Source organism: Dinoponera quadriceps, unplaced genomic scaffold, assembly GCF_001313825.1.
Source record: "Dinoponera quadriceps isolate SergipeBrazil2010 unplaced genomic scaffold, ASM131382v1 scaffold823, whole genome shotgun sequence".
Taxonomy (NCBI): domain Eukaryota; kingdom Metazoa; phylum Arthropoda; class Insecta; order Hymenoptera; family Formicidae; genus Dinoponera; species Dinoponera quadriceps.
In genome coordinates, this window is record NW_014555144.1 from 677,071 (window position 1) to 689,930 (window position 12,860).

General features: G+C 32.4%; 1 protein-coding gene across 1 annotated transcript; it reads right to left on the reverse strand.

Annotated features, from left to right (window-relative positions):
* Positions 1-8,304: 8,304 nt before the first annotated feature.
* Positions 8,305-12,600, reverse strand: LOC106743052. Its single transcript, XM_014616544.1, has 6 exons — positions 12,515-12,600; positions 11,799-11,957; positions 11,472-11,721; positions 8,614-8,682; positions 8,443-8,532; positions 8,305-8,364 (listed from the first exon to the last, which is right to left on the reverse strand). Exons 1-6 carry the CDS (start codon positions 12,598-12,600, stop codon positions 8,305-8,307), a joined length of 714 nt encoding a protein of 237 aa, XP_014472030.1.
* Positions 12,601-12,860: the final 260 nt, after the last annotated feature.

Sequence of the window (12,860 nt, forward strand, 5' to 3'; positions counted from 1 at the left end):
ATTTATATTTTGAACACGTGGGAATATATGTATATTATGAGACTTGTAAAAGTTCGTCGGATTTTTAGCAATATTTTGTCATTAATAGTAACGCAAATAGTGATGCCATATTTAGTCAAATTATTGTTATCGTTATCTGTCGCTTTTTGTTACATTTCAGGTAATCATTTGATTCTTTGTTTCTGTAAAATGACTCATTTTGTGAGCCAATAAATCTATATGTGATTTGAAAAATTTTCGTAAGTCGTCAATAGAATCGATACCTTGGCGCTGACTTTCTCGCACGTGTAATTAATCAGGAAGAGTTTGAAGAAATGTAAAACGAACCAATATAGGTTTATAAAAATGCAGATACCAGTTTGTAACTTGTTGGTACTTTTGACGAATAACTCGTCGAAAATTCCTATAGAGGCTTGTGCTATAAAACCAAAGTAAAACGCCATTTTGAGTGTTAGTTGTATCTCGAATGCTGAGTTTACTTCGCGAGATATTTTGCATAACTCCAGGTGAAGATGTCTGTACAGATGCGACATTTTGAATATTAGTTTGCAAATATGTAGCCAGGTTGTCATTACATATCCAATATATAGTCGTACATTACAACCCACGTGATAGATTTAATATTTAAGGCGTTTGAAAATTTGTGTCGGTGCGTGTACAAAACAGGACTCTCCCAAGCCGGCTTTATTTTGCGATTCTCATAGTCAATAAATTCGCCGTCCACCAGTTTGCGAAGTTGTTCGTTGACTTGATCGAACTTTAGTCCTATATATCTAAATGCAAAGTCGACATACGCAATTATGAACGAATATTTACGAATAAATCATACGTGAATTCCTAAAAGTTTTCAAAAAGAAGAGATTTAAATTCTCTCTAGATTTAATAATATATATAATTTACTCATGTACAGGGTGAAGTAATAATTATTATCACTTTTGAATATCTTTGAAAAATAAAAAATATCTTATTAACAGCCAGATAAAAATGAAAAAAAGTTTACATTTGCAAAAGATATATGAAGTGATCATTAATATCAATGCAATTTCTGTTACATACATTTTATTCCTACTTTCATATGTTGAAGATATTCAAAATAATAAGAGTTATTGCTTCACTTTGCATACACGAAGCGCGTACACAAACACACACACACTCACACACATGTACATCCGATACATACCTGAGAATACATACAAATGTCAAGTCGTTCATAGAATTAATGTGACTACCGCAGTTTACTAAAAATGGTATATAAATCCCAGTTAAAACGCCATATAGTTTGCTCCACCATATGCTTTCGAAGTAGGTTACTATTATATATAATAATGTCCATGTCGCGATTATGATCTTTATTTTTTTATTCAGTTTCTGGCAATCCGTTGTTGTTCCAAGTTTTTCCAACGTTTCATCCACGATAGTGAGTTGCTTCAGACAACTCTTAAATTTCTAGTGCAAGAGAACAATTCGCAATAAACAAACAATATTCATTGAAAAACTCGATGAATTTTTATCTTGTAGCCTAATTATATCTTCTATATCTTGTGTAAGAATAGAGAAACAATTCTCCTCGAATATAAATTTATTAATTTAATATCATTAGAAAGAGAGAGAGAGAGAGAGAGAGAGAGAGAGAGAGAGAGAGAGAGAGAGAATTTACGACTCCTAGATCGTAAAATTATTTATTCGACGCAATGAAATTACCTGAATACATGATTGGAATCAATAAATGAACAATCTACTAAAACTTTCTTACCTTATCGTAATATGTCGCAAGCAAAGTCGAAAATAACACCATGGAAAAATTCAGCAATACGCATATCGTATATATATAGCAATGTTTGAACAAACGAGGTACCACGGTGTACATGAAGAAAAAACAATAAGTCGACCATAGCAACAAGATGTAGGAAAAATTAATCCATGTTGCTCGATGTCTCACGGAAAACTTGACAATTCTTAAACCACACACGTAGTTGACTATCAAAAGCGTTGACAAAACTGCTCGGATGCTCATCGCCATGCTGGTGACAACACTACTATTCCAAATTGGACTTTCCCGTTGACAACTAGACTGAACGGCAATGATAGCGCATCTTCGTAATTTGCAATTGCAGCACTTACGCGTATTGAAACGATCGACTCGATGAATTTTGCATACTCCGCGAGCTATTGGGATAGAATTATTGGTGAATTCGTCGCTTTTTCCTGCATGAGAGGAAATAGATTCACGTAGCGAATGGTAATGTTATTCTTTTACGCTATATATTTTCACATTCTGACAATTGTATGCTATTATTACACACATATATATATTTATGCGTGCTGAGAGAATAATCGAGTAAAGTATGAGAAAACATTGTGTTTTAATTGATAAATGAACCGGCACACACAAAAAAAATATAGTAGAAAGTATTAATTCGATACGTTGCAGCTTTTTCTGTAAGAAACGGTGAATATTAATTCTCAATGAAACCAAGAAATGCTTAATTATATTAATCATAACATTCTTAATACTTACATGTTGTGTGTGACTGTACTAGTATAACTATAACGGTCCCGACGGAGCCGAAGAACTAGAAACAATACATTTATTATGTACAATTCTTGTTGTACAATAATTTTTCCTTTTTAGTAAAAGATAATTATTTAATAATTGCAACATACCCCGTAGAGAAATTTTAAACCAAATTCGAAAAGTCCCAGCCCGTGGAATATGAGCGGAGCTCGAGTCAGTTGTAATAGAAGTTGCGAAATCTGTAATGGTTTACAATAACCCACTTATATATTAGTTATTATTAGTACTTATTATTAGTACTTATTTATTTCACGGCGATGAAAAACTTACATTTTCACGAATCACAACATCGCATGAGGAATACGATATCCTATTTACAAGAGCCTTCGTTGCGTTTGCCTAAAATTGAAACATTTGAAAGAGGATCGAAATTTAGTATGACTAATTTGAATATAATTTAATGATCAAATAATATCGTCGAAAGTGAATACACGATAGATGTATTTTGTGTACAAACGTGTTATTGATACCTTGACACTGACCCTTTCGCACACATAATTAATAAGAAAGAGTCTAAAGATGTATGCAACGAGCGAGGTTGTAACCAAGGAGAAGAACAGCATGGTTCTGTCGACATAATTATTGCCGAGCATCGCGTTGAAAATTTCTTGAATATTTATCGATATAAAAGCGAAATAACAGCCCATCTTGAGAGACATTTGCAGCTCGAACATCGAGTTGACCTCACGACATATTTTTCGTAATTCCAAATGAAGATGTCTGCAAGAACATGTTATTAGTCGCGCTGCACGGGGTCGTCAGAATCTATTGAATTTTCGCGGACTTTTATAATACATTACGATCCACGTGACACATTCGTTGTGCGAAGATTTCGGATATCCGACCTGGCGCGGAGACAACACGGAATGTTCCCAAGCCCGTTTTGTATCGTACTCGTTGACTTCCCCCGACTTCCGCAAGTACTCGTTGATTTGGTTGAATTTTAGTTCGATATATCTGAGTACGAAAGAAACTAGCGAATAATGACAGTTACCGTTTAACGTGAGTATATTATGTCGAAATTTTTTAAATTCTTTAAAGATTTAGAAAAGGCTATCCTTTTCTCTGTTATTGGAGTATAATTATTAAAATAATTTTTACAGAAGAATATACTAACCCAAGAGTACTCGTAATAATTAAATCGCCGATAAGATTAACATATGAACCGTACTCTAACAAGAAACTAACATAAAAAGCTTTTAAAGGGCCGCAACGATCTCTGTACCAAAAGCTTTTACTGTAGGTTAACAATATGGCAAACGAGATCCATCCAAAGGCGACTGACAATATAGTCATGTATACTTTTTGGTAATCTGTCGTTGTTCCGAGTTTCTCTAGCGTATCGTCGACGATAGCGAGTTTCTTCAAACATTTCCTGTATTTCTGGCACATAGAGAAATTATTATAGATGTCATATTTACTTGACTAAAATTAAATTATACTCTTTTGATCTTAATAATTTCATCCTTGAAGAGGTTAATATGTGATTGTACTAATATTCTCCTACCTTGTCGTAATATATTCCAAGAACAACTAACAATAGCGCCATACATATGTTGAGCCGAAAACAAACATGGTATAAGATGGGACGATCAAGCACATAATATATTACTGTATACGTCAGTAGAATATGATAAACCGACCACAACAGTAGTATGTATAGAAGACTGAACCATAATCTCGGTACACTCGCGGGAAATTCGATAATTCTTGTACCAAACACATAACTGATAATAAGGAGCGGCGATAGTGCCTCTCGTATACTGTCCGTCATTGTGGACTCAATTATCGCTATTGTCGCTGTTTCGAACTGCTAGCGACATTATCGAACGATATCAGGTAGTAAAACTTTATAATTGCAATTATTGCACTTACGCAAATTATAACAATCGATCCGGTGAATTTTGCTTATCACGAATTATCGAAGAAAGCTATCGATTAGTTTGTCATTTTTTATTCGTACGGTATTAATGTATCCATGTTGAACATATCGGTATTGCCTTTTTCCGTTTTTATTTTTACACACTAGCAATCATACGATAATATTACGTGTGTTTAGAAAATAATTGGAGTAATGTTGCTTTTTAATTAATAAGTCGGTATTAATCAATGAATGCTATAGGTTTCTTCGTGAAGTGAATAATTTACATTTCATTACTATCGGAATATTATCATATATTTCATTATTTAACAATATATATTGAGAAACGTATATTTGTCAGAAAAATTAAAATTAAATTATTACTTTGAATTGGTAGGAGAAAATAACAAACTTCTAATTAATGGGTTTTGTGAAAAATGATCGCATAGTAATATTCCGCAAAGTGTTTCAAAGAATTGAAAATTTGCCGATCATTTTAAATTCAGAGAACACCTGTAAAATTATTCCTCTTTTCGGGAGAGGAAAGTATATATTCGCAGAAAACAAAGAGAGAAGATAAAATAATTGTAATAACGGAATAGGAGATATTAATTTCTCACTTAGCAGCATATTCTACAAGAAATATCAAATATTAATTTCCGAAGAGGTGAATGTTATTTACATTCTATTAGCCATATTTTTTCTAACTTACCGTTTGTATTTGATTGCACCAATATGATTATGACGGTCGTGATAGAGCTGTAAAACTAAAAGAGCAAAAATGTCAGAAATTTATTGTTTATTGTGAGTAATTATTTAATAGCTGTATTATACCCCATAAAGGAACTTTAAGCTGAACTGGAAGAGTCCAAGTCCATAGAATTTGACCGGAGCTTGAATCAGTTGTAATCCAAATTGCCCAATCTGCATTAATATAATGGCCCAGTTATATATTCACTTAAATTATTTATTATATTGATAAAATAAAATACTTACGTTTTCACGAATTACAGCATCACTTGAGGAATACGATATTTTATGTATGAGATTTGTCGTTACATTTGCCTAAAATTGAAACATTTGAAACAGAATCGAAGTGGCCATGCGACAAACTTGAATATAATATAACAGTTAAACGATCGCTAGGAGTTAAATTAAAGTTGCATCTCGAGTACGAACGTGTAATTGGTACCTTGACGGTGACTCTCTCGCACATGTAATTAATGAGCATGAGTCTAACTATGTATAGAAGGAGTACGGTTAGGCATATTAGTAGCTTGTTATTAGTGAAGTAATTAGTGACAATTATCATATGAACAAGCTCCCTTAGACTCAACGCCAGAAAAGTGAAATAAGATCCCATTTTGACGGTCATTTGTAGTCCAAATATTAAGTTCAATTCGCGAGATATTCTCCGTAATTCCAAATGGAGATGTCTGCGAAAACATGATGTTAAATTACGCTGTTCGAAGGATAGTCGCGATTTTTATTAAATCTTCGTGAATTTTTATAATACATTACGACCCATGACATATATTCATTGCTCGAGTATTTCGGGTATCTTGCTTGGCGCGTAGAAATTGCGAAATGTTTCCATGTTTGTTTTATTATATTATTATTTTCGTCCAATTTCCGAATATGTTCGTTGACTTGGTCGAATTTCTGTTCTATATATCTAAAAATAGAAGAAACTAGTGAATAGTGACAATAAAGTGGCTTAATTGTTTTATACGTGAATGTGTATAACAACTTTATAACAAGTTTATAACTTATATTAACGTAATTTTTATATAAAAATATACTAACCCAAGAATACTTGCGATAATCAGATCATCGATGAGATTAACATGAGGACAATAATCAATAATAAAGGCAATATAAAAAGCTTCTACAGGTCCACAGCGATCTGTGTATACTAAACTGTTGTTATACGTCTTGAACATTACTAACGTAAACCATCCGAAGATGGTCAACAGCACTCTTGTATATAACTTCTGGTAATCTGTCATTGTTCCTAGTTTTTCGAGCGTATCTTCCACGACGTCGAGCTTCTTTAGACAGCCTCGAAGTTTCTGATACAAATGATATATTAGACGTGAAAAAATAATTACGTTTCTTTCATCGATAGGTATTATAAAGAATTGTAATTTGAAGATTTTTTAACTTTTTATTCGTCAAAGGCAGTAGCGCGACGCTGTTTCAAATTCTTCATTAAACTCGAAAAACATTACGGGGATATGCCGCCTCTCTTCTCCTCTGTTGGATCTTTAACCAGTTTAAAATTAGTGATAGTTATTTTAGATTTGGATTTAAAGCTCGAAAAGTGCGATCGCGATGTTTTTCAGTTTTAGAAGAAATTTTTGATAAGCAAACGCTACAATGGTTTTAAAGCACAAAGGATTGATAAGTTCTACACGATAAAAAATTTTGCGTTGAAAACGGCTCACTGAAATTTTATGTTACTTTAATACATTATTTAAACATATGTTGACAAGATAATGAATTTAATATTATATTTGTGTATTTTTTAACGCATATTTAATTTTTAATACGTTCACTATGTTGAAGTAACACAAAATTTTAATGCAAAATTTTTTACCGTATAACTTAGAATAATGTAGCTATTGAAATATAAAAAGAATTATTTATTATTCCTGAACGAGTATGATTATCTCTTACCTTGTCGTGGTACACCGCCAGAATAGTTGACAATATTGTTGTGAGAACATCCAGCCAAAAGCAAACATAATATAAAGCGTACTTATTAAATACGTAATGAAGTATTGTATACACGTAAAGAAAAAAGTAAATCGACCACAATAATAATATGTATATGAGACTGAGCCGTGATCTCGGTTCATCCGCGGGAAATTCTATGATTCTTGTACCAGTCACATAACTTATAAAAAGCAACGGCGATAATATCGCGCGAAAGTCGTCCGTCATTGTGGACGCAGTCGTTCCTGCTTTGGACTGCCAACATTATCATCGTACGGCATCAGATAGCAGAACTTAGTAATACCATTTATGGCACTTACGGGTATTGTAGCCATCGATCAGTTGAATTTTGCATATGTAAGCTATTGAAAAAGAACAAATAATGAGTCCATCGTTTTACTTCCGATAGGAATTAATTCACTTACGAGGCAAACATCGATTTTATTCTTTTTGTTATTTTATTTTGTCACTGTCAGGTCCGATAGCATTGTGTGTGTCTAAAAAATATTTGGATGTCGAATAAAGTATGTAATAATATTTGATAATATGTAATAGTATGATTTCAATTGATAGAAAGAGAGTATTAATCGATAAGTCGCTTGACTTTCTTCGTAAAATAAATCGTGCACAAATTGCCATTATTAGAATATTGGCGTATATTTTATTAATTTACAATATATATCAACTATACATACATCATACATTTGTCAAGAAAATTAAAATATTTTTTGACATCGCTTGAAAAAATGGTGAAATTCTAATTGATAAGTTTATCTATATATTAAACATTAAGCGATATTCTGCTATTTAATAATATATAAGCAGATATATAAAATTGTACTTGTTACGAAAAATACAATAATTAGAAGTAGAAAAGAGTCACAAGAGAAAGATAAAATCATCATCACAGTGAAATACAAAATATTGTGATTTTGTACATTTTAGAATTTCCACTATGAAGGCAAATATTACAAAGAAAGATGACTTCGACCAGTGCACGGCCTTGCGTTACACGTTAATCATTGCTTCTTATGCACATGCGCTAATGTATCCTGCGTCCCTTGATTTGACAGCACTGGACGAAGAAACTAGGCAAGCAACGATAGATGATATATACTAACATGTCCTAATCTTTATATATATATTTTTTTTATTTATTAATGTGCGATTGTACTAATATAACTATAACGGTTGCAACAGAGCTGCAAAACTAAAACAAGAAATTCCATATCTCAGACATATATTTATAATGGATTATTTATAAAAGATATCGGTAGTTATGGCATACCCCATGAAGAAATTTTAAGCCAAATTGGAAAAGTCCAAGTCCATAGAATTTGACCGGAGCTTGAGTAATTTGCAATAAAAGTTGCAAAATCTGTATTGATATAATAATACATTTATATATTAGCTTAAATTATCATATATTTTATATATTTATTAACTGCAGGAAACTTACATTTTCGTGAACCACAATATCATAAGTGCAATACGATATTCTATTTATAAGATCCCCTGTTGCGTTTGCCTAAAATTAAAGCGTTTGAAGTAGAATCGAAAAATACAGTTATGTTAACTTGAACATAACTTTCAATAGTTCAAAAATGGTTAAAAATGAATCTAAACTATACGAGTATGAATGTATATATTGTCGGTACCTTGACATTGATTCTCTCACATTTATAATTAATAAGCAGTAGTCTGAATATATGTGAACAGAGTGTAACTAGGACTAAAAAGGAGAAGAGTATGATCCTAGAGACATAATTATTAATAAGCATCATATTAAAAATCTCGCGAAAACTCAGTGCTGTAAATGCGAAATATATCCCCATGTTAATAGTCATTTGTAGTCCAAACATCCAGTCCAATTCACGAGATATTCTCCGTAATTCTAAATGAAGATGTCTGTAAATATATAATTATAAGTCGCAGGGTCGTTTTTGCAATTTTCGTAGTTTTTTTTTGTAATACATTACGATCCACGTGATATATTCCCTGTTCATGGATTTCGAGGACTTGGTTTGACGTGGACGGTATAAGACGAAGTCGTTCAATGACGGTCTAATTTCGTACTCATCATCTCTTTCCGATTTGCATAGGTAATCATTGATTTGGTCAAATTTTAATTCTATATATCTGAATGTAGAACAAACCAATGAATAACGTCAGCTATTAAGTCTAATTAGTAGTAGCCAGTATATTAAAATTTTTAAGACATAACGAAAGCTTAATCATTTTCGTACGCAATAATAGATTAGTATCATTAAAACAATTGTATGAGAATATACTAACCCGAGGATACTTGCAATAATCAAATCATCGACGAAATTAAGAAAATTGCAGTAATGAATAATAAAGGACACGTAGAAAGTTGTCATAGACCCATATTGTCTCGTGAACCACATGCCGTTGAAAAAAATTTTCCACATGACAAACAGAAACCACCCAAAGACGGCTAATAGCATTCTTGTGTATAATTTCTGATAGTCTGTCATAGTTCCGAGCTTTTCTAGCGAGTCGTCTACGATATTGAGCTTCCTCAGACAATTTTTAAATTTCTGATGCAAGGAAACAATACATAATAGGAAAATAATGAGATGATCGTTTTATAATAGGTACAATGTGTTGCACTAATATATATATATATATATATGTTATTATGACGAGTTGTTGCTGCAAGCCCACGCGTGAAAGAATGAGAACGTTTATTATTACTGAACGATTCTACTAAATTTGTCTTACCTTATTGTAATACAATCCAAGAACAGTTGATAATATCGCCATAAAAATATCCATTTGAAAACACACATGGTATATGATGGAATAAGTAGACACGTAATCAAATGCGGTATACGCTAAAAGAAAAAAATAAACCGACCATAATAACAAGATATACAGGAGACCAAGCCGCAATTTCGGTTGTCCCGCAGGAAATTCCACAATTCTCGTACCAAACATATAGCTTATAAATAAGAGCGGCGACAATACCGCGTGAATATTGTCCGTCATTGCGGATTCCGTCACTTTTTCGAACTGCTAGACATCATCAAACGGATGCCAGACCATAGTAATGGAAATTACTGCGCTTACGCTTAGTACAATCGATCCATTGAATTATGTATATTACAAACTATTGAAAAATGTCGACTCATTCGTCGCTTATTATTGTGCAAAATAAATGTCACTTTTTAAACATAGGTATTTTTTCACTCTTGGCTTTATTTCTGATAATTGTATACATGTGTATTTCGAAAATTATTAATAATATGAAAGGGTTGTTGTGTAAATAATAAATGAGCATACGAAACTTTTTAAATGCAATCCTTAGATCGTACATATTTAAAAATATAGTAAATAATTTACTATTCATAATCACTCGGAAATTAGAATATATTTTATTATCTAATAATATATTCGCAAATAAATAAGTCTGCATTTTTGTGATAAATGTAATTATTAGGATAGAGATTTACAAAAAAAATTGTAGTAAGTAATGTACGAATATTTCACAAGAAAGAAAAAGAGAACAATTCATCGCATCACTTGAATATTAAGATATATTTTTCTGGACATTATATATCGACAGATATTAGAGATTGTTTACAAAGAATATCATTGAATATATAGTCACAGAACATAGATAATATTGATGATCTAACGGCGTAGAAGATATTCATTTCTTGCATTGTAGCACATTTTCTATAAAAAATAGCGAATATATTAATCTTCAACAATATAAAAAGTTATTTTCACACATTTGTCATAAAATGTTTTCATGCTTACGTATGTTGTGCACTTTTTATGTTTTTGTATGTGTCTGTATTAATATGACTATAACGGTGGTAACGGAGGCACAGAACTAAAAAGAAATTCGTTTCTTCAGTATTTATCGTTTGTGGTAAATAATTATGTAGTAATTATAATCTACCCCTTGAAAGAATTTTAAGCCAAATCGGAAAAGCCCAAGTCCGTGGAATCTGAGTGGCGCTAGATTCATTTGCAATACAAATAGCGAAATCTATATTAATACAATATTTTCTTTAATACGTGATTATATAATTACATTATCCGACTTTTATTTTAGCAACAACAAAAGATCTTACATTTTCGCGAACTACGACGTTATAAGTGGAATACGGTATTGTATTCATGACATCTCCTGTTGCATTTGCCTACGACGGAAACGTCTACATTAGCATAGAAGAGAAATTTCGATAAAATAAATTCCAACATAATTTTATAGCTAAAAAATTGTTTTATGGGAATTCAAAGAAGACGCTTTTTGTATATGAACTCTTTGAGTAAAGTTGATACCTTGATGCTGACTTTCTCGCACATATAATTAATGATGAGGAGTTTGAAAATAAATAGAATAAGGTACGTTATGACTAAGATTAAGTATAGCGTGCCTTTATGATCGTAATTGCGAATCATCATTATGTTGAAAATCTCGCTAAAGCACAGCGCTATAAAAGCGAAATAAGTGCTCATTTTAGCGGTCATTTGCAATCCAAATATTGTGTTCAACTCGCGAGATATTTTACGTAATTCTAAATGGAGATGTCTGCAAAACAAAATATACAGTCATATTGTGCTTTACCGACATGAATTTTATCATATTTATATGAATTTTTGTAATACATTACGATCCATGTGATACATTCGTTGCTTACGGATTTTGCACATGTTTGACACGAACGTATCTCGGAATGTTCCCACGCCTCTTGTATTATAAACTTCTTATCGCTGCCCAGCTTTCGAACGTGTTCGTTGATTTGATCAAATTTCAGTTCTATGTATCTAAATATGTAGAAGAAGCTCATGAATAATGACAATTATTAAGTGTTAGTTTTGAGGGCGCACTGTAGATGGCTATAGCTACAAATCTATTCTTCTATGGATTGCTTCAAAAGACGAACATTTCTTTTACCGCGGAATCCACTTATTGTCAGAAAAGCGTGAAAAAGCTGTAGCTAGCGGTGGAGAATATTTTGAATAAAATATAATTTAATGTCTCTCTAAAATAAACGTGTTTTTTTTGTAAAAAGTCCCTCAAAATTAACCGGAACACCTAATACATTCTAATATAGGCGATCAACCCGCGTGCCACATTCGGCGTGCCATTATTTTTTTTCTGTCAAATCTGGTGGGGCATCTGTTGGATGTCAGCCACAAACAGCCACCCGATTTTTATATTATAAACTACATCAGTGTGGGAAATCATTAAATTATTACATTGTAGCGAGTAGTATATATTATTAGTATTAATATTATTTGGAGGTTGGAAAAAAATATGGCGAGTTGCCGGTTGGTCTGGCTCGTTTTAATGCATGTAGACACATTGCGAAAATACTAACCCGAGAACGCTGGCAATAAAGAGGTCTTCGAGGAGATTGACATAAGAAGCATATTCAAGCATAAAAGCGATGTAGAAGGATTTCATAGCGTTGCAACGGGACCCGTGCCACAAAGCAGTGCTGTAGGTTATCCATAAGGAAAACACGAGCCATCCAAGAACAGTCCATAGTATCCTTATATACAATTTGTGGCAATTTACCACTGTTCCTAGTTCTTTTAACGTGTCGTCAACAATAGCGAGCTTCCTCAGACAGTTTCTAAATTTCTAAAAATATACGATATACAGTGGTAAGTTATTTCAGGTACGATTGCTTATACATATTACAAAGAAACGTAACTTAACAC